The sequence below is a fragment of the Rhamphochromis longiceps genome, linkage group LG17 (genome assembly GCF_057381845.1).
Source record: "Rhamphochromis longiceps isolate RC_006_pf linkage group LG17, R_longiceps_female_GT1.1, whole genome shotgun sequence".
Taxonomy (NCBI): Eukaryota; Metazoa; Chordata; class Actinopteri; order Cichliformes; family Cichlidae; genus Rhamphochromis; species Rhamphochromis longiceps.
In genome coordinates, this window is record NC_140573.1 from 19011329 (window position 1) to 19036689 (window position 25361).

General features: G+C 39.2%; 2 protein-coding genes and 1 pseudogene across 3 annotated transcripts in view; 2 read left to right on the forward strand and 1 right to left on the reverse strand.

Moving 5' to 3' along the window:
* LOC146649572 (A-type voltage-gated potassium channel KCND2-like) overlaps window positions 1–4548 on the forward strand; it is a 105129-nt gene extending 100581 nt beyond the window's left edge. The window contains exon 5 of the mRNA XM_085387736.1: window positions 90–4548. Within this exon, the coding sequence (XP_085243862.1) occupies window positions 90–276 (187 nt within the window). The 3' untranslated portion in view covers window positions 277–4548. The remainder of the gene's footprint in view (window positions 1–89) is intronic.
* Window positions 1–25361, forward strand: part of LOC146649564 (uncharacterized) — a 380555-nt gene that overhangs the window by 327379 nt on the left and 27815 nt on the right. The gene's annotated exons all lie outside the window — the stretch shown is intronic.
* On the reverse strand, window positions 9376–24432 carry LOC146649574 (NLR family CARD domain-containing protein 3-like; annotated as a pseudogene). The gene is made up of 7 exons (XR_014908354.1): window positions 24372–24432; window positions 20140–20303; window positions 16078–16310; window positions 14171–15953; window positions 12979–13179; window positions 11681–11849; window positions 9376–9553 (listed from the first exon to the last, which is right to left on the reverse strand). The product of XR_014908354.1 is annotated as an NLR family CARD domain-containing protein 3-like (transcript).

The following is a 25361-nucleotide window of genomic DNA, read 5'->3' on the forward strand; positions in this document are numbered from 1 at the left end:
AGTTGAACTAAAGTCCATTTGAACTGCTCAAAATTCACCTTTGCTTGTGAAGACTAAGTACTAAGTATCTCTCCTTTGCCTCTCTCTAGTCGTTCCAGTCGATCCAGTCTCAATGCCAAATTTGAGGAGACGGTTCCTTTAAACTGTGACCAACCCTACATCACCTCCGCTATCATCAGCATGCCCACGCCACCTGGCACCACCCCTGAAGGTGATGAATCTACCAGCTCCACTGACTACTCCCAGGCCAACATTGTGCGGGTGTCTGCACTTTAGGCCCCAAAAAGACCCTCCCACACTACCACCCACTGCGCTGGAAGACGGCAGGCGTTGGCGGTCTACAGCTTGAACCACACCAGACTCAGAGTAGGCTTTGGTAGCTGCATCATGTGTCCACAATGGAAGTGATGGGTTAGCTTAAATGCTTCAGACCTGCCGTGGAGAAGCAGGTCTACAGGTCACACTAAAACTGACTCTGATTTGGACTGTAGTTGTTTATTGTTCTCTCTTTTTCTTCTGGGAGGATTTTTCCGCTGGCAAAATAGCAGCCGCCTGACTGAAGGTGGATCTCTGCTTCTTGCTGAGAGGACATCACCACCACCAACGTATCTTTGTCCTGAATGGTGGCTTAGCGAGCCAGCACTAAGACACCATTGGATCATTCTGAAATATGTTTAGCACAGAGACTGGCAGCTGGGGTCAACGCTTCACATTCATTATATGTTGAATCCTCTTAGTCAGTTACTAGTCCATTTAGCTGAATTTGACTGTCTGGAGGTGGACTTTAGAGCCAGAAGCTTAATCTGAGCTAACCAGACTTGTGTTTTAATCAAGCTTTAACCTTTTAAATTACCTGCATTACTTTCATATTAGGTCTACCGTACTCCTTTGAAAGATAATGTAGAAAATACATAAAGCATCAGACACAGCGTTTAGTTTAGGCTCAGAGGTCCTCAGCTGATTTGAACTTTATCTCCAATCACTGGAATTCAGTTAGCTGGGCTTGCAGTCTTTGTGCTAAGTTAGACTAAACCTGTCCCAGTAGAAACCAGGATGAGACGGATGGTGACGGAGGGTTTATCATCACACTGTCACACTTCTGAACCTGACAGACCCTCTGTGTTTGTAGAAAATGTTCTGAGGACATGTTGAAGGTTGGGACTCGCCATTTGTTTTGCAGTCTTCTGAGTCTCTTTTATAAGTACATATTTGTCCTGGGTGGAGGCTGTTTGTCGCTAAAGACTTCAGCGTTTGTCCTATCATGGGGGGGACAGCAGATATTTACAGCCTGCACCCAGTGATGAAATATATCATGTAATGCATTATTATTATTATTATTATTATTATTATTATTATTATTATTTTCACGTTATTTTCTTTCAGTCATCATATTTTTTGTTATTATTATTTATTAGTGTTGGTGAATGGGAAAGTTTATCTTGAGGTGTACGTGCTACAACAGGGAAATTATCTTTTTTTTTTTTTTTTAATTTCATTTCATGGATTTTATTTGTTCGATTTTTAATTATCTTTTTATTCTTGTTTTCATTTTTTGAAATAATGATATATTTCCTTTTACCCCACATCAGTAGTTTGTGATCTGCTGGCTACAGCCCTGAACATGTGTTAGCCACAGACAGTGGGCGGGGCTTTTCTTCTGAAAAGATGTGAACGATTTATATTTGCAGCTGTCATGAAGAAGAAGAGGATGAGGAAAACAGTGAGCATGCTCAGTATCTGTGCGTTCCTGTCCACGGACCCGTGTGTTTCCATGTAAGCCAGGACGCTCCTCTGCATGCACATCTGGCTGGTGGTGTGAGCAGTTCGGGTTCTAGTACTTATTCTGTAAATATGAGTTTTCTAGCTGACCTTTCTGACTGCCTTCCTCTCTGCTGTACAGAAACACCAAACCGCCATCGTGCAAATGTTGATGTCAATTTGTGATAAGAGAATCTTTCTGTTGTTGCACTGGGTCTGGCAGTGATGTGTATTGTAAATCTTGCAGACTGATTTGATGCACTTGTTGCCTGATGTTTTTTTTCTCATTGTTCACCTGAGTGTTGGGTTAGGTGACGGGAAACAGATTTACAGCTCTGACTCTGAGCTGACAGCTGGAACCACAGTTTAAACAGAAAATGGGCAAACCACCAGTTACCCACAAAAACAACCACAACAGCAAAAAAAGTGCTTTTTTTTTTGCTGTTGGTGTTTCCATCAACAACCTCTGTTTTACTTTTTGGTTAAAGATTTTAACAAATATTATTTATCTAAAGTACAAATTAACAGATCCCATTGTTTGATGTAAAAATGACCAAAAAAGTGATTTTGTAGTATGGAAAGAAGAGCAATGAGTATAAAATCCAGTGTTAGCTGCCTGTGTAGCTTTCACATGCTTATCTCACAGAGACACGTGAAATGATCGAGCTTCTTCAACTCAGCCAAGTAAATTTGTTGCCTGAATCACATTAAATGGAGACTGAAGTAAAAAATTCAACCAAACATCCAGAAGTAATCTATGATCAGTCTTTTGGTCTCCCTCTTCTGAGTGCGGGCATGGTCACACTGACAGCCTGAAAGCTGCATTTCCTGAAATGTCCAGCAGGCAGCAGTGAGTCAGTACCCACAGACTCGCATGTTAAAACTTTACAGCAGAAATAAACATGTTTACAGCCTGATACGCAAACTGTTTGTCTCTGTATATATTTCCCCCTTCATTATACCTGTATGTGGGGAAAATGTTTTTATAACTTACCTGATTAAAAACTGTATTAAACAGGTGAGTTATAGACTGTATAATTAGGGGTGTGGTCTCTCTCACTGACATGCAGATGGCCACACACATGTATACTAGGTTTCACCTCAGCTAACTGGAGTCCCTGAACTGGACCTCTGGACAGTGTTTGTGCTGTTGGAGCCTTTTGGAGCATTTTTAATGACATCTTGTGATGAATAACAGGGCTTCTATGAGGTTACTGTACTAACAGACGGTCCAGGAAGGTGGAGCTCCAGTTCTGGTGAAATTCTAGGATTTTATTTGGAATGTTCTGAGAACTACTTAACAGGTATCCGTGTCTGTGTAATGCTCCTCTACTGTCTGTGGATGCAGACTTATCATTAGTTGATAACTTAGAACCAACATAGTAGCCAAATACAATCACTTCTGGAACCAAAAAACAACAACAACATGACAGCAGCTAAAATGCTAACATGATATGTCAGTCCACTGATGGATGATCTCATACTTTCATGGCAGTCTTTGGGTTTTCTTGTATCGTCACATCAGCAACATCAAAGCTCACATGTGCTGTCAACATAGTTGCAACATCTTTAAGCTTTTAGAAAATTATTTTCACATGTTTCTGTGAGGTGAAGTTGGATTAAGTTTATTTCTCAAAAATGCTGAATCAATAAGAAAAAAAAAAGGGAGAATAAGAAAACATTTCCTGTCTTATGGAATATTTTTAGAGCACTCCAGATTTTTTTATTTGTCTGTCTCTGTCAATAATAATTTATTGTTATTATCTACTCCAAAAACCTTCAATGTGTGGTTTTAAAGGTTTAAAAAGGGTTTAGGGTTCATTTCATTAATGAGTTCTTAGGTTCAGAGTGGTGTTGATGCTGTCTGCTGGGACCCTGATGAATGTTGAATATCTGCTTGTAGATTTTGGTATACAAAAAAAGTTCTTTGAATCTGTGTGACTCATCATGATGTGCCGTACACACCAAGTCTTAAAGCCTCATCATTGCAGAGGTGAAACACCATCAGTTTGTTCCCGTTTTGATACAAAGAAAACAATTTTCTTACGAAACAAACTGAAACCTCTCATTCTTCTTTGGGGAAATATTTCTCTCTCTGGCTGAATTTTAGGGATGTGTTGAAATGTTGGATTTTTCATTTCTACGCCATGTATGGAATAAAAAAATATATGGAAGTAAGAGCACAGAAGACAACATTTTTCTCTTGCTCCAGAAGTAAAGAGCAGCTGGTATTGGGTTCTTACTGTCAAAGCTTGACTTGTTTGACTCGTCAGAATGAGGATCCAAATGGCCAACCCTGCTTGCAGCACCTTTACAACTTCAGTCATCCATGTCTGCGCAAGTTTAATGTGACTTATGCAAGTGACTTCTCTATGCTTTCCTTTGTTTTGTAAGGACAACCTCTGCTTTGTATTTAGGGTGCAGGGGACGGGCTGAGGGGGAAAGGATGAACATATTTTTGAGGAATTTATTATTATAAGTGTTAATAGTGCACATGTGTTGTAATTGTTCTGTAATTTCTTATTTTTAAAATTATTTCCATGAGAGTTTGTAGTGTTGTATGTTCAATTAACATCCCATGATATTTTTCTAAAGTCGTTAGAACATGCATGCATTTGGAGCAGAGATGAAGTGATAAAAGAAAGTGTAAAAATTAGAGACATTTATGACAACTATCACTTTTGTTTGTTACAGCTTGTGTTCATCGAAGATAATATCTAAAAGAAAAAGAAGCTCATGGTTTTAGTCCGGTGCCGTGTCTGAGTAAACAGAATAAAAACATTGTCCTATTCAAACACTTCCCAGAGTTTGTACGTCTCTTTTCAGAGGTGGGATTGAGAGATCGAAGTCACCCAAGCTCTCATTATTAAAGAACTTGACATTCAGCCTGTTATGATTAAAGTGATACAGAGTGCTACCTTGATGTGTCTGTGCTAATAGTAAAGCTTTTTTAGGTGACACTTTATAATACAACTCGAAACTAAGGGCAAAAGTACCCTGTAATTACATGTAATTTCAACATATTTTTATCTGAAATTTAGAGGAAACAATGAAAAAATTTACACTAAGTAATTTCACATACTTTGTAATTACCTGGTAATTATCCAGAAGAACATACAATATTTACCCTTTTAACACTGTACCTTGTGCGTTCCAAGGTTGGGCCATTTTATGAAGTCATTTAACATTGCCTTACTTCCTGATATTTTACAGGGAATGAAATGCAGACTTTATTTAAAATAATTGTAAATATTATCTAATTAATTTTAAGTACTGTGCAATTCCATGGTAATTTTCTAGAAAAAAAAAATTCCATGTATTTTTCAGGGTATTTTTCATGATAATGATAGACCCAAGTTTATTTTTATCTGTTTTTCCTTCACAGACAATGTTCACCAGAAACCATTCAAACTTACTGCCACCTATGCGGACCAAGCTCTTGCAATGCTTGTAGCCCTGATACGGGCTACCACAGCAATCGGCTAGAAACCAAAACAATCACAAGGTTTTCAGTGCAGATTTTCAGTGTCTTCCAGTAGTTGTATAAGGATGGCATACCTGGCTGCTTGGGACAATCTGCCAGGGGAAAACTAATGGCCTATGCTACCTTTGGCTACACTGGCTACAGGGGCCTGGCTAGCTATGTGTTTTTCAAGGGTGCGAAGCCGAGGGTCTAATTCAATGATTTTGGCCTCCAGAGCTGCAAACAAGCTACATTTATTACACGTATAATTACTGCTAAAGGAGGCCAAGGAGTAAGTAAACATCTGACACAATACGATGGAAAGTGCTGGAGGGCCAGGTAAAGAGGCCGTGCTGCTAGCGAGTCGGCTACAAACTAAGCAAGCTGGCAAATCCCTAAAGGCAGTGCATGAAAATAACCAATGATCTTCTTATGGCAGCTGACTCCAATTTACTTTCCATTCTTATTCTCCTCAATCTGAGTGCTGCTTTCGACACTATCTCTTACTCCATTGTCCTTAGTAGGTTAATCTCCATTGGTCTCTCTCATACTCCACTAGCCTGGTTTAAATCATACTTATCTGATCGCAAAGTATTATTATTCGACTTAAATCCTTTACTTTTAAACCCTTTCCTGGGGCCCATTGTTTTCATTATCTACCTTCTTTGTGTGGACACATTTTTCATAAATATAATATTCAGATTCACTGTCATGCTGATGTCACCCAGCTTATCGGTCCACTAAACCTGATTCTGCTCTTCCCCCATCCTCCCTCACCCTCTGTTTAAATGAACTCAACTCATGGTTCTCTTCTTTCTTAACAGTAACAAATCAGAGCTTCTTCTGGTAGGCTCTAAATCAACCTTATCTAGAACTAATAGCTTTTCTATTACTATCAATAACTCACCGGTCTCCGTTTCTCCATGTGTGAAAAAGTTTTAGTGTTATCCTCGACAGTACTTTACCTTTTAATTCGCATATCAATAATGTCACTCGGTCTGCATATTTCTAATTGTGTAACATTAATTGTCTCTGAACTTTTCTCACTCCACATGCTACTGCCATTCTTGTTCATAACCTTGTTACTTCTCAGATTGATTACCACAATTCACTCCTTTTCCATCCATAAGCTTCAACGTGTCCAGAACTCCACTGCCCGTATTATAACCAGGACCCCTTCTATTCACCATATCACCCCTGTCCTGCAGCAGCTTCAATGGGTCCCGGTCAAATATTGCATTAATTTTAAAATACTTTTGTATACATTTAAAGCTATTCATCAGCTCTCCCCTCTGATTTGATTCAGATCACCATCCCTTAGATCCTTTTCTTTGCTTTCTCTCTCTGTTCCCTCTCCCCGTCTTGCCGCTATGGGGAGCAGGGCTTTCAGCTGCTCTGCGCCTCGACTTTGGAATTCCCTACTTCCTGATATAAGAAATATCACTTGCTTTTCTCTCTTTAAGTCTAGACTCAAAACTCACCTGTTCAAAATAACTTATCCCACATAGCCTTCTCCATTCCGCTATTTTAAATCTATTTTATCCTTTGTGATTTTGTAAACCGCCTGCTTTTATGCTTGCTTTTTATTTCTCTGATGTGTACACTGTCCTTGTATGTTCTGAAAGGCACATTCAAATAAAATGTATTATTATTATTATTATTATTTTTATTATTATGAATAAACAGAGAGTATGCTTCAGATACAGCACATGATGATATGAAATAAGGCGTTATCTACTAGTTTTAATTAAATTGGCTTCACACAAACACCTCTGTGTGTTGTAACAGGCACAGGAATTGATACTCTACCGCAGAGAGATCATACACGTCACTACCAAGCACTTACACACACACACCTTCATACACCAAGTGACTTTTTGCACAATACTCAGTCTTTTGCACATTTCTATTGCACTGTTGTGTCTTGTATCTGCACTGTCTTGTGTCTATATTGTTCTCTTCTGTCTGGTGTTGAACTGTCTTAGTTTCATTTTTTTTTTTTTTGCCATTTTTGCACATTGCAATTTATGTAGTTCTGTGTTGATTGTCTGTTATATGCCATATGTAGCACAACAGTCTTGGAGGAACGTTGTCTCGTTTCACTGTGTACTGTACCAGCACACATGTTTGGAATGACAATAAAGCTACTTGACTTGACTTGAACATTAGCTGATAAACTTGAGAACGATCAGTAAAATGCATTCAGCTTTGTTGCTATGATTCTTTGGCTGAATGGGTTTAGGCATCTTGGCAGAAACTCTCCAAAAGAATATCATGGCTTTTAAATATAGCTTTGCAGGTCTCACTATAACATTGGTTGGTTTTCAACATACCAACAAGTATTTATAGAAAGTTTCACAACTGTGATAGAACAAGTTATTTGCGAGTTTAAATAAGTGTTATTCTTTTGATCTATGCTGGTGAAAATAGGCTGTGAGTTATTACAGGTGGAATTTAACCTTTTTTTGTTCTGTTGGTGCTTCCTGTTTGCAACAGGAAGAAAAGCTCCCACCTGATCCTGTCAAAATCAACTGATGTATTTATAGAGTAATATAATATTTAATGAAGGCATGTGATACTTTTATCTTTTCAGAGTCACAGGCAATCCAAGTACAAAAGGAGGGGTCTAAATTTGGTACTTCGTTTTTATTCTTACATTTTTGAGCCATCATAGCTTCAAGAGCAGACATCCATCTGAAGATTTCAGGGCTTAAAACAGATTTAAGCTTACAACTTTAAAATCGCAACAAAATTTATTTTACACTACAAGTGTAAAGACACAATTTGGCCTTTGGTTAACACAATTTTTCCCCTTATAATTACTTCTAAGTGTCAGTATCCTAGAATATATGGCAGTTTAAATAATCTGCATCAATTTAATTAATTTGATACAGAGGAGAAATAAACACTGGTATAATTTAAAGATTAAAATTTTGCATTTCAGTGTAAATTTTGGTTTTCAATTACTCAAACCCAGAGCTTTTGTGTCTCTATTGGAGCAGAAGGATTGGTGTCCCAATGTGTCGGCAAAAAGTATGTAAAAGACAGAGCAGTCCAGATCCACAAATGATGCTCTGATCCAGACGACACACAGGGATGATAGTGTACTGTGAATTGTTTCTGACAGTGGAACTGTTTGGGCAAAGGAGCGCACAGTAACATGCCCTGGCAGACTGTCTCTACATACAAGTTTCTGGAATCTCAGCTTCTCGGGATCATCAGAAAATAACTTATCCTCTCTCAGCATACACCCCATCTTACCATCACTTCCATCTGTAGAGAGAAGAAATAAATAATACCCAAGTCAGTGATTTAGCACATCCAGTATAAAAAGCGAGGCACTGGAACAGCTGTGTAACACAGTTGTCTTCCTCTTGTGCCCTATGTTAACATGTTGGAGTGAACCTGCTAATCCCGAAGCTCATACACTTCAGAGTCTCACTACAGAGACCTTTAGCATGAAGTCTGTTTCCACTGTAGATTTCACTCAATTCCACAGTGAAAATGAAATGCTGAATCCTGAAAGCTTCATTATTGCACAAGCACTTTGTCAGGTATTCACCCTTTGTTCTTTTTTTTACGTTCCATTTTTTCCATTTTTCACCACGGCAGGTGTTTAATCATAAACTTCTGTTTTGGCTGTAGGTCCTGGCCTGTATGGGACACCTTGTGGGTCTGGATCTGGACCGCGGTCCGCCTGTTAGTGACCTCTGTTTTATAAGGATGCTATATGTTTGTATCTTCTCTGTCCTGTTAGACCCATGTGGCAAAAATCAGCCTGGTTTAACGTTTTTTCTATTTGACTTAGGGCAGTTATGATATGGCATGTTTGGGTGAAGGAGAATCAGCCTCTGATACACCACATACCTATGAAACATCTCAGTAAAAGTAAGTCAAATTAAAAAAAATTAAGATTATGCTGTCATTTCTGTATGACACTGAAGTACAAAATGCTTCTAGTGGGTAGTGTCATGGTTGAAAGGGAACCTGAGCAGCACTTTATAGGCTAAATCATCATTTAATAGCTGCTCACTTCTGGCTTTCTCAGTGGTTGCGGTGTTTGAAGCACCCAGCTTACATAGACTGGGTTCTTCAAAGAAAGCAACCCTGAATTGAAACGGTACTGCTGAAAGCAATTGGACCGAAACCTCTACCTACTTCAGATCCTCCAGTCTGGAGTGTGGACACTTCACAAGATCAGACAGCTCTTTCATGGCTGAATCCTGTAGGTTGTTTTCCCTTAAGTCCAGATGTTTCAGATGGGACGGGTTGGACTTCAGAGCAGAGACCAAAGCAGCACAGCTGATTTCCGACAAACTGCAGTTACTCAAGCTGCATAAAGAATAAAAGAAGAAACTGTTGTCTTTCTGTCAGTGATCTGAAGAATCAATATCAATGTTTAAACAGTTTTGTGAAGTCAAACACTATTAAATATTAGTAAAGCATTAGCAAGTGCCTAATTCAGTTTTAAAGCATTACTTCTCCTTAATATGTCATTTATAAATACAGATATAAATGTTTACTTTTGATTAATAAGCTTATATATAATGTGTTGGCGTTATCATTTAGAAAGTCTCAATAACTGATTAACAAAGTACACACACACACACACACACACACACACACACACACACACACACACACACACACACACACACACACACACACACACACACACACCATTAGAGTGCTCTAATGTGATGATATGGTAATATAGGGTCGTTAAGATACGATGGAGCCTGCTCATTCTTGCCCTTGTATGTGATGAGAACAATTTTAAATTTAGATTTAACAGGGAGTAAATGAAGAGAAGCCAATATAGGAATAATGTGCTTTCTCTTTAGAAAAGAATTTAAAAATGAAAATTAAAGTACCTTAAGACTCAAACAAGTCTAAGCTATGTCCACAACAGGAAAATGACATAGACAAAGCACAAAGAGATACAGAACATAGAAATATTTATTCTCAGCTGCAAACATTTGTGTGTGTGTGCATGCATCTAAATACTTTGTTAATCACTTATGATACCATGAACATGTTATATATAAGTTCATTAATCAAGAATAACATTTATGTTTTATGTGTTTATAAAATACATCCTAAGGAGAACTAATGCTTTATAAATGATGAGTTAAGCACTGAGATGTCTGCTGTTCCCGTCAGTGGCCTCATTTAATAATATTTGCTTGGAAATGTTGGAAATGTTTTAACCTGCTGAAGAAGTTTGTTACCATGCAAAATTACTGTTGGATCATTGAAACCTGTGTATTGGCCTGTTTTGTTCTTGCCACATTTGTATATTGGGAAATGTTTGATTTCATTCAATTCAATTTAATTCATTTTTTCCTTTGAAGAGTGGTCATTCCCTTAGTGATTGTATGGAGGCATGTGACACACGACACAGGAGCTCTGGTTTTACATTCCAACTTTTTTCACCTCCAAACATGAACTGAGCATATTGCGCCCAAACACAGCAGAATCCTTCCTCTCAGCTTGGGTGTAAGTGGAGTCCTCTAGTGGGTCACCACAATTGCATTTTATTTTCTTTACATTCCTTTTATTTTTCATTTAATGGCATATGGTGTTTTGGAAAATAGTAAACAATGACCAAAGGGAATAAAAATAATAATTGTAATCATTGTTGTTATTATTAGTAACAGTAGTGATGGCTCGTTCATCATGTTTAAATTGAAAAAGCAGTAAGGCTGTCATTTGTTCATATGCAAGGTCAGGGGGACTATTTTCCTAAAGAACAAACCAATTAAACTATGAAAATATTGATAAATTAAAGATTTGTGCATGAAACATTCGTATCCATGTTTGTTCACTGTGTGGCAGGGAGATTTAGGCCCCAATAAGCATGACTCCAGAGACAACAAGCAAACTCAAAAGACAGGTCAATTGCTGGAACTCATAGAAAACCAAAACCAAAACTAGAGACTAAAGGGACCCAACAGAAAACAGGAATACACAGCATGTGGGAGAATGAAAGAAGGATCTGAGGAAAACTGGGTGTTTAAATAAACACAAGACATAGTTAGCGAGAAAGGACACAGCTGGGGAAAATAAGACACAGGTGAACAGAATCTAAATGATGAGACAAGGGGAAGCAAAACTGAACACAAAGCACATGAGATGAGGGACTCACAAAATAAGACAAGAAATAAGAAAACACAGGAACAGAAAGAGAAAGACAGAAAGGGAAAACAAATATGAAGACAAAACTGACTTCACACCGAAGATGCTAAGGACAAAACACAAAGATAAAACTAGGAGAGATTACACACGAAAGGAAACTATTATAATCAAACAAGTAAATAAGAGCTAGAAACATGGAAAACAGAATTCAGAAGGAGAGGAAAATAATACTATACCCAAAAGACTAAACAATATACTCCTAGAATAGAAACAACTTCATATTAATCATAAATTCTAAGAGAATGCTAACAGGCAACTGACCTCAGCGTCTCCACTTTACAGTGTGGACTCTCCAAAAAAACACAAATGTGTTTCACTCCTAAATCCTGCACATCATTTTTGCTCAGGTCCAGATTTCTCAGATGGGATGGGTTGGACTTTAGAGACCAGAGCAGCACATGCAGTCTCTGTCAACCTGCAGCACTTCAGTCTGAATAAAGAATAACAAAATTTCCTTAATCACAATATTTTGCAATAATTTGAGACAAATCACTTTTAGCACTAGGTAAAAGAGCCAGCAATAATAACTGAGTTACTGGGGGATGTGAAAGCTTTTAAAGTCGTATCTGGCATCAATCAGTGCCTCTTGTCACCAAAAAGCACTGATTGGGTGCCTCTCACTGCAGTGGAATAAATACACGTGTTCATAGCAGAAACCAGATATGCTCCAGGAGGAGGAGTTGGGACTCCCAGTGGTTGAGATCTGGCTAGTGGCTGCGCATTATGTGTGGCAATACCTGCAGCAGCTATATGATTGTTTTGAAAGTCTGAGGACCAGCAGTGTCAATATCTATAATCCTTTTTTCTAAGATCTACACAGTTAATGTGCACAGAGGCCCACTCTTTCCAAAATACAAAATCTGTGGGTCTCTCTCTCTCTGTTATTAAAAATAATTCTATAACCAGTACATGCAGTAGCAGCAGGATATAATTCACTACAAAAATAAAATAGACGGAATAAAAGTTTTCTCAGTAAAGGTCAATGTAAGTAGCTCATTCAACACAGTTCTACTATAAAACTACAGAAGAATAGTAGCAGCAAAAGTTTTACCAATATATATCTAATAAAATTGTTACTTGTGTTTAGTTCCTCTACAACGAAGGATTCAAGTACAGCAAAATATAAAGATTTGGCAAAGGTAAGAACAGTTTTAACTGACCAAAACATGTCAGTGATGCTTTAGAAATGCATTAAACAAGTTAGCGTCTACCTAAACACGACTGCACACTGTGACAAAGTGTTCTCCTTCTTTGGACTATTGCTTAACCTTGAAGGGCACTGAAACACTACACATATATAGGCTAATTTACACCATTGAGCCCTGCATTCAAAAGGTGACATAAATGTGACACTGTCTGTGAAGCTGGATTTAAGAGTGCTTAAATTTAAAGTGCTCGAAACATATTTAGCGCCATCTTCAGTCAGTACAGAATGTTACATCACTGGGTTGGTTAGTTGGTTGAGGCTAACAGACTTAGACTAATTTATGTTATAATGGGATTATTTAATAGTTCCAGCAACTTTAATATCCTAGAAAGAAAAGTTTAACTGAACAGACCTCAAAGTCTCCAGTCTACAGTGTGGACTCTCCAGACCAGCAAGCAATGGTTTCATTGCTGAATGCTGCAAAGAGTTGTTTCCACTCAAAATATGCAGGGGGGTGAAGCTCAGGTCCAGCTCTGTCAGATGGGAGGGGTTGGACATCAGAGCTGAGCCCAAAATTTCAAAGTGAGTCTCTGAGAGCCAAGCTTTACAAAGTCTGTGATGTAGAGGAGAAAACATGTTATTATAAAGAAGACACTTTAGATTACTCCCTAAATTTAATAAGAAGCAGTTTCTGTTTGGCATTTTGCTTTATGACACCAGTGGTTCAGCTAACCTGATCTGGCTGACATTAAACAATAGTTCGCCAGATGTTTCTTGGGCAGCCTCTCTTTCGCTTGCTTTGGGGGTTCCAGCCTGCTTTATGATGTTGGTTGGAGGTTTGCGTAGAGTGTGCCCTACCCAGCCTAGGAGAGAGATTTCCCATTCATTCCTAATCTGCATATGAATGGGATAAGCACTCACCCACTGCTTCAGCTTCAAATCCACAATTGAAACATTTAGAATCTGTTGTCGCGTGGTATAGGAATAAAACTAATAACTCAACAGTATCAGACCTGAACTTCATTAAATATAAACATAATGAAATATTTCAATGTGGATGACATATGACTGTGCTTACTTCCTTAAATAATGCTTCCCAGCATTATTTTTAACTTCTGAAAAATTTGTTCAGCACAAACACAATTAATAATTCAGTAGGGCTGAATATTTTTCAACATAATGTAATCAGAAAGATGTTGTTAGATCATGAACTACTGATCTCACATGATCAGTAGTTCATGGTGTCTCATGTTGGTTCTTACAAGTTTTATAAAAATATTGCTCTTGAGCTGATTTTACTGAATAACTTTACTGATTTCATTTATATTACTGAAACCAAATAACTGCGACACTCAGTAACGGCTTCAAAAATTTTAAGCTACTGACAAAATGAAATAATTAGAATAATCTTTCATTATAAATAAATATTTTCACAGTTTTTGAATCAGCTCCAGATGTGTGAGAAGATCAAACTGAAATGTAATGTATGGGAAGTAAGAAGAAAAGTGTAAAAGTATAAGAATAACATTGGGAATATTGTAGTGAGAATATCTGATAAACTATACAACTAATGTAAACTGATTTACAATCACATCTGGACTCACAGAGCCTTTCTGCTGTTTCTCACAGCTGGAATCAGTCTTAAATGTCCCTCCTTTGTTGTGTTGTACTTCTCCAGGTCCAACTCATCCAGAACCTCATCTGACATCTGCAGAATGTAGGCCAGAGCTGAGCAGTGAATCTCAGAGAGTTTCTCTGATCTGTTCTCAGACTTCAGGAACTTTTGGATTTCTTGATATACTAAGACGTCGTTCATCTCTATCAGACAGTGGAAGATGTTGATGCTTCTGTCAGGAGAAACATTAAGTATGTTCATCTTCTTCAAGTTAATGATGATTAGCTCAATGTGTTCTGGAATATTGTCTGTCTGACCCATTAGGCCTTTTAAAAGTTGTTGGTTGGACTCCAAACACAGGCCATGAAGGAAGCGAACAAACAGGTCCAGGTGGCCAGTTTCACTTTTAAGAGATTTCTCCATGATTCTATTCAAAAAGACATCCAAAGATGAGATGTCTTTTTCCTGGAAGTCCTGCAGCACCTCTGTCTTTTTGTTGTTGTAACAGTGGAACATGTAGACAGCAGCCAGAAACTCCTGGATGCTGAGATGAACAAAGCAAAAGACTGGTTTCTGGAAGATCACACACTCTCTTTTGAAGATCTCTGTACAAACTCCTGAGTACACTGAGGCCTCTGTGACACTCAGACCACACTGCTCCAGGTCTTCTTGGTAGTACAGGATGTTTCCTTTCTCCATTTGTTCAAAGGCCAGCCTCCCGAGCTTCAGGAGAACTTCCCTGTCAGCCTCCATCAGCTCCTGTGGACTTGTCTCACGTCCCTCGAGGTACTTGTTCTTCCTCCTCTTTGTCTGGACCAGCAGGAAATGTGAGTACATGTCAGTCAGGGTCTTGGGCAGCTCTCCCCTCTGCTCTGTAGTCAACATGTGCTCCAGAACTGCAGCAGTGATCCAGCAGAAGACTGGGATTGTACACATAATGTGGAGGCTCCTGGATGTCTTCATGTGGGAGATGATTCTGCTGGACAGCTCTTCATCATTGAATCTCCTTCTGAAGTACTCCTCCTTCTGGGTGTCAGTGAAGCCTCGTACTTCTGTCATCCTGTCAATATAATCAGGAGGGATCTGATTGGCTGCTGCAGGTCGAGAAGTTATCCATATGAGAGCAGAGGGAAGCAGATTCCCCTTGATGAGATTTGTCAGCAGGAAACTGACTGATGACTGCTGTGTGACATTAGACACAAGCTTTCTGTTGATGAAATCCAATGAAAGTCTGGTTTCATCCAGGCCGTCAAATATGAACAAAAGTTTACAGACAGCGAGCTTCTCTGCTGTGACCTTCTGTAATGCTGGATGAAAAATATGGAGCAGCTCTAGAAGACTGTACTGCTCATCTCTGATCAGGTTCAGCTCCCTGAATGAAAGCAGAATCACCACACTGATGTCTTGGTTCTCCAAACCCTCTGACCAGTCCAGAGTGAACTTCTGCACTAAGAAGGTTTTTCCAATGCCAGCTACGCCATTTGTCAGAACCACTCTAATTGGTCTCTGTTGGTCACATACGGCTTCAAAAATGTCTTGGCATCTGATTGGAGTGTCATCAAGAGTCTTCTTTTTGGAAGCTATCTCCAGCTGCCTCTCCTCATGTTGGTTATGAATCTCTTCACACTGTCCCTTTGTGATGTAGAGCTCAGTGTAGATGTTGTTGAGAAGAATTCCATTTCGTTTTTCATCAGTTCCTTCACTCACATGTTCATATCTCCTCTTCAAACTGATCTTATGTTCATCTAAAACCTCCTGCAAACCTGCAATTGCTGGAAAAAAGAAAAAAAAACTGTGAAACTAAAGAACATAAAAATATCTCTAATACTTAAACAAATCAACAAGAAATCCAGCTTTCAGAAATTAGTCCAACAGCACACAGAGGTTCAGACTTACTTTGTTCACAGCTACTCTGACTGGTAGTCTGGAGTCGAGCTCTGATACTGGATTTTTCTCCACAATGGGGACAGGGGGAGTCTCCCGATGAAGCAGCCTGGTCCCAGTATGAGGTGAAGCACTGTCTGCAGAACCAGTGTCCACAGCTGGTAGAGACTGGATCCTTCAGGACATCCTGACACAAAACACAGCAGCACAGCTGCTCCTCCACACAAGCATGACTTCCCTTCTCTCTGTGAATGACAATGAAAATTTATTTTGACCAATACAAACCACTGGCATAAAAGAAATACTAAGGTTTAAAACCAGCACTGGCTTCTAGAAAAAAAAAAAACTTTGGCATGTTTATAGTTCTGAGCACCTAGTAGTCTCTCCTTCAGCATCTTTTATTTCTGGTCTATTTTGACTCCAAACAAAATTACTTTATTGTATTTTATTTTCTTGAAATCATTTTTGTACCAAAAAAATAAATTCCAGAATCTGAGAAGGCTTAACATCTTAAAGATTTTAAACTGTAACCAGTAACACCACTGTTTCATGGGATTATTAATTGAAAATTTCTGTCAGGGTTATTGATGTGGCAGGCAGGATGTGGACCCAAGTGTAGGACTCAAGGCACACATGGGGATAAACTCAAAGAGGCTGCTTTATTTGCTGTAAACATCCAAGCGACAAAAATACAAAACTTAACCTAAATGGGAAACAAAAACTAGGGAGCTTGAAAAACACTAAACAGAGAAATTTGGAGCCAGGAGTTAACTAGAATGATTAACACAGGAGTAAAACAGAGAAACATACAACAACGAACAGAGCAAAACACAAGGCCTAAATAAAACAAGGTCAAAATGAGGGAATGGGAAACAGGAGGGAAATACAGCTGGGCTAATCTTACATAACAAGTTACGGAGGAAGAAAAACTGAATACACTGAACACAGGACAAGGAACTATCAAAATAAAAAGAGAAACACACAGACCAAAACTCAGACTTAAGACCGAAGCTTAACAAAGTGACTGGGGAGACAGGGAATACAGAGACAAGAGTGACTAGATGAAACACTGGACAAAGGAAAGGCACAGAGTAGACACAGGAACAGAGACTATGCACAGGTGAGATAAACACTAAGGGACGGAAAACCAAAATCATGAATAACAATAATCAAAGAATACTAAACCAAAAATACAAACACTGGGTCACCAGACCCAGGATTGGGACAGTTACACCTGACAATTTCTGAATTTATCGAATCGACCATCATCTGTCCACTAATAGTTGCCCTTCATGAAAACATTGGAATTTCTTTTTGAGTGTTTGAAGCTAAAATTAAGCGTTACAATGACCATCACCGGTGCAGCTGACAGTTATCAAGTGGTGGGTATATCACTATTCACTAACTTTTTTTTTTCTTTTAAAGCGTGTGTATGGGAGAAATTTTAATATTGTATGCCTGGAGTAGATTTTAGTAGTTTTTGCTGTATGACTGTGAGCATTGAGCCTAGTCCTATTATTCTTTCGTGATTTTTTATTTTCTTGTTTTGTTTTTATTTTTGTGTTTTTTTTCACGCTACTTTTGTTTTACAGCACCTTGGGCGTATTTTCAAACTTTTGCCGCCTTTTGGTGAGTTTGTTTAAACACATAATTATATTTCATAATTATATTTCCTCAAGGTTAAACTCTTCTGGATGTCATTGTCTCAAATTTAATCATAACTCCTCTGACCACCACACCACAAGTGAGACATTTCTTCTTTTGCATGTTACCGGTTTTGGGCACTGACCTGTAACTCTGTCAGGGTTGGTTTTATGGGGCTGAATCCTGTTATTCTGGCACTGGGAACACACTGTGGCACAGTGTTTAGGACTGTTGCCTCACAGCAAGAACTGTGTTCAATTCCACCATCAGGCTGGGATGTATGGAGTTTGCATGCTCTCCCAAAGACATACAGTTCGTCTTGTTTTCATGATAGAGCTTTAACCTAAATGTGTAGAGACCTGCTGCCGTCTGGTCAGCGCCTCAGGTCAATCAGGTACCACACCTCCAGACTCACAGTTTCTTCCCCTGAGACAATGTTAAGACTGAGTGTCGACGAGAGAGGTGAGGCCCTACTTTCACACTCTGTGGGCAGTATCTGAGGAAGTCCTTAAACCACATACAGATGTGGATTAATATGTGGGAGGCCAAGGTTAATTAGTTCTGCTATCAGTCTTTTAGTGATGATTGTTGAATGCCGAGCTGAAGTGTATAAAAAGAAACTTGGTATAACTGTGCTTGAAGCCAATATAGGAGAAATATGTTCTCTCTTTCTAGTCCGTGCCAATACTTTCACTACAGCCTTTTGGATTAACCGAAGACTTTTCCGGGAGTTTTTAGGACAGCCCAGTAATAATGAGTTACAATAGTCCAGCCTACATGTAATAAATGCATAAACTAGTTTTTCATCATCACTCTGAGACAGGACGTTTCTAATTTTAGAGATACTGTGCAAATCGAGGAAAGCAGTCCTACAAATTTGTAAACTGAAAGACATATTTTGAACAAAAATGACTTTGTTCAGATTTTCCAGTGTTAGGGAAGCCCAGGCAATGACATTAAAAGACGATATCTTTACCTATTTCTAAATCTTTTAGGGCCAAGTACAGTAACCCTAGTTTAATCTGAATTTAGAAACATTAAATTAGAGGTGATCCAAATTTTTATGTCTGTGTCTGGATCGATGTATTGGCATGGAGAACAACTCAGTATTAGTATCTTGCCCAAGGATATTTGCCATCCAGACTGAAGCAGCAGAGATTGATCCACCAACCTTCCAAATAGCAGGTGATTTCTGCTACCGTCTGAGCTACAGCTGCCAACGTGTTATAGCTCAGTAGCAAGTCCTAAGTATTTACCACTAATGTTGTGTTGATTTCATGTTAAACAATTAAGTTTTTCCTGTCAAAAGTGATTGTTCCATTACATTTCCTGTAATGTAACAATAGATATATTTCATTACTTGTGTAAGATTTTTATATCAACTTTACTTCTTCTGAACATTACAATTTTTGAATATCTGTTTGTTACATGATTTTATCTGATGAAACAAAGTATTCTGTTTATCACAGGCTACTTTAGGTCAGAGTTTACAAGAACATTTATTTTGAAACATCTAAACTTTTATAGAGTCACACAAAGTAACACCTTGCTTATGGTTCTGAGACCTTTTTTGGACTTGTTATTCATTCTTCAGAATTATGAGATACTTATGTTCATGTGATGTTCAGGTTTTGAGAGCCTCAGAGTTTTGTTGCTTATGTTTCCAGGTTTTGGTTGTTGTTTGTTTTCATGTCTGTTCCCTGTTTTTGCTGTCCACTCTGTCTCTGTGTTTTGTCCTTTTGTCGTCTCAGTCTCTAATGTCTCCATCTCTGTTTACTGTCCCGTCCCAGTGTCAAGCTTATGTCTGTTTCTTAGTTTGCATTACTTCCTGTTTTATTTTGTTCAACGCCTGTCTCACATATGTTCAGATTTGCTTCCACTGTCTCATAACTCCGATTATTTCCTGTGTTCCCTGGTGTATTCCATCACATCACTTATTACCTCATGTGTATTTAAGCCCTTGGTTTTCTTCAATTGGTGATCCCCCCCTCATATTACTGTATGTGTTCTCTCATCTATCTGGCAGTGTCGGTTTTCAGTCAGTTTGCTCCAGTTTAAATGCCTTATGTGTTGACATATTTGCCTTGGCCAGCTAATAAAGCTGCGTATGGTTCACTCTGCCTTCCATACAACCATCCCATGACAAGTTTTTGTTATTTCAAATGCAAAACAGCTAAAAATAGTTTTGCATGTACATTTATCCTATGTATGAATTTTACATCCTCAAGCATAATTTCTTGTTTTAGGATGAGCTACTAATGATTATACAGCAATCCTCTGTTATCCTATATTATGGAAAATAACCTTCTCCAGAGTAGATTCAGCCCAATTAACTTACTCAATTCTTACAAATGCTTCTGAAATAATATAAAAAGACTGAAACAACCCAAATCATATTCAGCTCAATCCACAGTAGAAGCAGTCTCTTACATTGTGTCTGAGGGTCCAGGTTCATGACTGAAGACTGGAGGAAAATCTTTGGAATGGTCACTCTTCATAGACAGACAGCTGGGTGCTGGAGACTCTGCCCTGATCTCCTTTTCCTCCAAACTACTCATCTTCAGTCAGCCTGAGAGCAAAACCAGCAATACTGACTGCAATGGAAATAAAAGCATCATAGCAATCGTGTTTACACAACAGCCAAAGTGGTGGAACAGGGCCCTGTTTCAGGAAGCCGGTTTAGTGGAAAAACTGAGTAAGTATACCCTGAGTTAACGAAAACTCTGGGTTTTCGGTTTCACAAAGCGAGTTCAGCTGCAGCCTGAGTGAGTCACTATGACGACACACTCCGTGAAGCTAACCTGCCCCCTAGCAGGTTTACTACAACTAACCCTGACTGTCTCCGCCCCTTTGTCGGAAACCTGACAGTAGGAAGTGTCGGACATGGCGTGTCCCTTCCTTGAAGAGCCAGTAGATCGTGAAGCCCAAATTCTCCGCAGAGCTCTCCGCCGGGAGAGAGTGATCAGAGCGCGTTTGGACATTTTATCATTTCCTGATGATTTTCTGTGCGAACGTTACCGTTTCTCAGCACAATCTATAATTTATTTGGATAACATCCTCAGGCCATATATTACGCATGTGACACATCGCGGACATGCTCTCAGTTCATTGCATATTATTTGTATTGCACTTCGGTTTCTTGCAAACGGGAGCTTTCTGTATAATATTGGTGACGCTGAGCACGTTTCCAAGGCTACCGTCTGTCGGGCAGTCAGGAATGTTACAGTTGCACTGAAACGTCTCCTGTACTCGTCTGTGGTGTTCCCCGGTCACAGACCCACAAGATTTATCAAAGAGGGATGCCACAAAATTGCAGGTATCAGGATGACCAAAACTTAATGTATGATGTGGTGATACTTGGACTACTACTTAAATTGCACATTTATTTTCAGGGTTCCCAGGCGTGATTGGCTGTACAGATGGCACTCACATTCCAATCATTGCTCCTTCAGTAAATGAAGGAGACTATGTGAACAGGAAGTCTTTCCACAGCATTAATGTGCAGGTACATAGTTCCCTGTAGCATGTCAAACTAACAAATTATTTCATTATAGTAATGGATGCTAATTTGTGTTCTCTGCACTGTGAAGATCATATGTGATGCTGCCAACATTATCACAAATGTGGAAGCCAAGTGGCCAGGCTCTGTCCATGACTCACAAATATTCCGTGAATGTACACTGAGCACAAAATTTGGACATGGTGAGTTGAGAATACTTTAAAATATATAAAGACCAATTGCTTCAGGGACATTTGAACTGAAGTGTATCCTTCTGTCTTAGGAGAGTTCACTGGCTACTTGCTTGGTGATAGGGGGTATCCATGTTTACCCTATTTGCTTACCCCTTACCCTGACCCTGAACCGGGCCCACAGCAGCGATATAATCTGGCTAATTGCAGGACAAGAGCCAGAATTGAAATGACTATCGGAATGCTTAAGGCCCGGTTCCAGTGCCTGCAAAGACTCAGGGTCACCCCAGAAAGGGCATGTGACATTATTGTGGCATGTGTGATTCTTCACAACATTGCCACAATTAGAGGAGAACACTGTCCTTCTGAACCAAACATCAGCAGTGATCCAAACCATGAACATCCTGACCCTCCCACGGACATACAAGATGGAAGCGCAGTCAGAGACACCATATGTCACAATCATTTCCTTTGACCCATCACCTCAACATGTTGAAAGAAGAATAAACAGATTTTTTGTTCAACTGGCTTTATTGGTCGCCTGTATTTCCTGTACACAAAGTATTAAAAGATGTAAACCTCATAAAGTGTCTCTGTTGCTTCCTCCTCTGTAACAGCTGTCAATGTTTCTTCATTATTTTCCTGTAGTAAAGAAATTAACAACATTGCTGTTCTACTGTAAACTCATATAATCTGTGGAGTATTACTCACAACTGCATGTTGGTCTGGCTCAACAGGAGGCTGCACCAGATGCAGTACACCATCACCATCAACTGATAGAATATGAGGTTTATACAGGTCACTTATAACTTACAAGGGACCAAATGGCAATTAACAAACATACCAATCACCTTACACTTCATTGTCATTATGCTCTCAAAGACAACCAAGGCTGAGGGAAGGCAAAATCAGTCGGAAAATAACTTCACTACAAAATAATTCATTATGGTAAAGAGTTTATCAAATGAATGTGTCGCACTGCAAAGGTGACTGTGAAGAAAGGATGTATGCACATCATGTATTATTTTGAATTTGCCCCTTATGTAGGCACTTGTGTCTTGCGGGGTTATTGCCTCAGAGGATGTCCCCGCAGAGATGCCTTCGGCCACAGGGCGCCCACTGTTTTGGCTGAGGGCCAACTGCTCAGCCTCTGTGAGTGGTGGTGGTGGAGGACCCCCACCTGTTTTTCGGGCCTCCGCTTTTTTTCTGTTGGCTATAACGGGCCACATTTGAGCATACAGAGTAAGCAAATATGTACTTGTAATGTGCTCAGATAATTTCAATAAGTGCTTACAGAAAGAAAATTAATGTAGCCTCTAACTGCAATTGATTTACATGGGACAAACAGACCAAGCACTATGGCTCATAATACAATTACACCTTACCTGTTTGGACTATATTTTTATATTTCATTTTTACTTGCTGCCAGGAACGTTTGGGGCCTGTTGGGTTGCACCTGCGCTCACATCACATCACAAAATAAAATGTATAAAATAACAAATAAAATAACATATGATAAAATAACGTGTTAAATGGGTGGAAATCCCTAGATCAATGTTTAAATTAACACTCACGCATTGACTCTGTCGGCTATGTTTTGCCATGCATGCTCCCTTTCTTTTGCAGCTGTGGCTGTGTTACTTTTTTCCGCGGAATTTGCATGTTATCGGCATATGCTGCCATCAGAATTTCGGCCTCAAGCGCTGTGAAATACATTGACCGCGCCTTCTTTCCCTCCGTCTCCATGGTGACTCGCTTAATCTGTGCTCCGCTTATCAGGGCTTTATGTATCCTCGTCCGCGCGCTTCACTTGGGGTTAAAGCAACTCCGCGTTGACTGAACTAATTGTTATCAGCCTTTCTGAAACGGAATATTCCGAGTTGGACAGTTCGGGGTTACTCAACCGTGAGTGTCGTTTTTCACTCTGAGTTTTCCAAACCGGCTTCCTGAAACAGGGCCCAGGAAATATAACAAACTCTTGTTATGATCCAGTGATGTGTTTGTTTTGTGTTACTCCTCCCACCAGAGGATGGCTGTGGGTATCTTTCCCCTTTTCTCTCCTAGGAGGTGGACACCTGGGCGTGGCTGCTAGGTATCTGGGTGGAATCTCTGCCTATCCTCGGATTGGATAATTGATGGATCACCTCCAGTACTTAACTACCGGATGACAGCCACCTGGCCCCTCTCCCCGAACCGCCACCACTTAACCAAGAACCTGTGTGTTGATTTATTGCAGTGTAGAGTTTTCATGTGTATGTCTGGCGTTATTATGTCCATTTTGTAAATAGCTGTAAATAGATTTGTCAAGTAGCGATCGTACGCTTTGTTCACTTTGTATATATCCTTCACTGCAGCAGCGTAGTAGGCGTGAGAAGCCATTTTTGTTGAATACGTTTTCTCCTGTTTTTTCATTAGAAAGCTAGGTAAGTGAATTGTCTTTTGTTTGGTTTTTTTCATTTTTGTGTAGGGAAGCGTAGGGACCACTAGGGAGTTTTGTTTGTTATTTTTGGCATTGCTCACTGCCGAAGTAAATAAATGGCTGCTTAGCACTTTAAAAGGTATCGTTGTTGGTGTTCTTGCTTGGGTGGGGTGTGAATGGGCAAACTTCTTGTTGCGTTTAATTACTTGCCTAGACTAAAAACGTAACACTCTCTCCCTCCCTTCTCAGTCAGACTCTCTCACAAACACACTCCAGCCTGTAGTGATCCTAGCTGATCCTCTATCTCACTAATTCATAAATCCTTGTTTTCTCTAACAGCTGACTCATCAGAAGAAAACTGTTGAACTGATCATCAACCAAACTTTAATCCTCCATCTTTGTCCATATGACACCAGAAACTTCATTAAAAAACTTAACATAATGACTTTCAGAGTTGCTATTCCATCTTGAGGAAGAGTCACATAACTTTTTTGAGACAGAAATTAGTTTTCCTGATTATTCTGACGGCACATAAATGCACAATAACACTCACCTTGTTTTCTTTCTTGCACTCTGTGACTGCAAAACTGAGTCTGAACTCACTGATTATTTTCTGCTTCCTTCTCCCCTGAATAGAACAGCTCCTCCCCCTTCTGTCATGTTTATATTGCATGACTACATTTCAAGTGTGACAGAGCGGATGATCCTGATATACCACATTTTTGCACTTCTCTGGTGTTTGTTCTATATGTGAATGTGTAGGTGAGTCGAGTTGGTTTCACATTTTTAGTTTCACTTCTGCACAGTGATCAGCACATAATGAACACAAGTGCAAATACTTTAGAGATGAAATGTTCTGTGATACAGAACACACTGAAATGTAAAAATGAGCATTTGGTGGGACTCAGACATGTGTAAAATAAGATCAAAATCATATGAATTCACCTTCAGCTGTATCTCATTAATCTGAGCTTTACTAAATCCCCAGAACAGCTGCAACCCCAAAAAGGGTTTTTCTCAGGTTCAGCTCCCTGAATGAAAGTCGAATCACCACACTGAGATGTTGGTTCTCCAAGCCCTCTGCCCAGTCCAGAGTGCATTTCTGCACTTAGAATGCTTTTCCAGTGCCAGCAGCATCATTTGTCAAAGCTATTTTAATATGTTGGTCTGTTGAGGCTTTAGAAATGTCGTGTAAAGTGGAGTGTCATTGTCAAATTACAAATGTCAAATGAAAAAGAAACAACACAGACAGAAGTCCAGTTTTCAGAAATTATTTAATCAGATCTTTAGTCTTACTTTCCACACATGTAACTCCCTCCAAGTTGAAAAACGGACATGAGGCGTTCTTTATTTTTACTGGCATGTATTGGACACAGGTGCCACAACCAATGCTGTGAGAACTGTACAAACAACATAAAATAATCAATTTTCAAAGTAAGTCGTTCTCATAGACAGTAAACAATAAAGTATATTATTCAACAATACAAAAACATTCACAATTTGACCTTTACAAAATGTTGACACATTCTGTATTACACGTGAC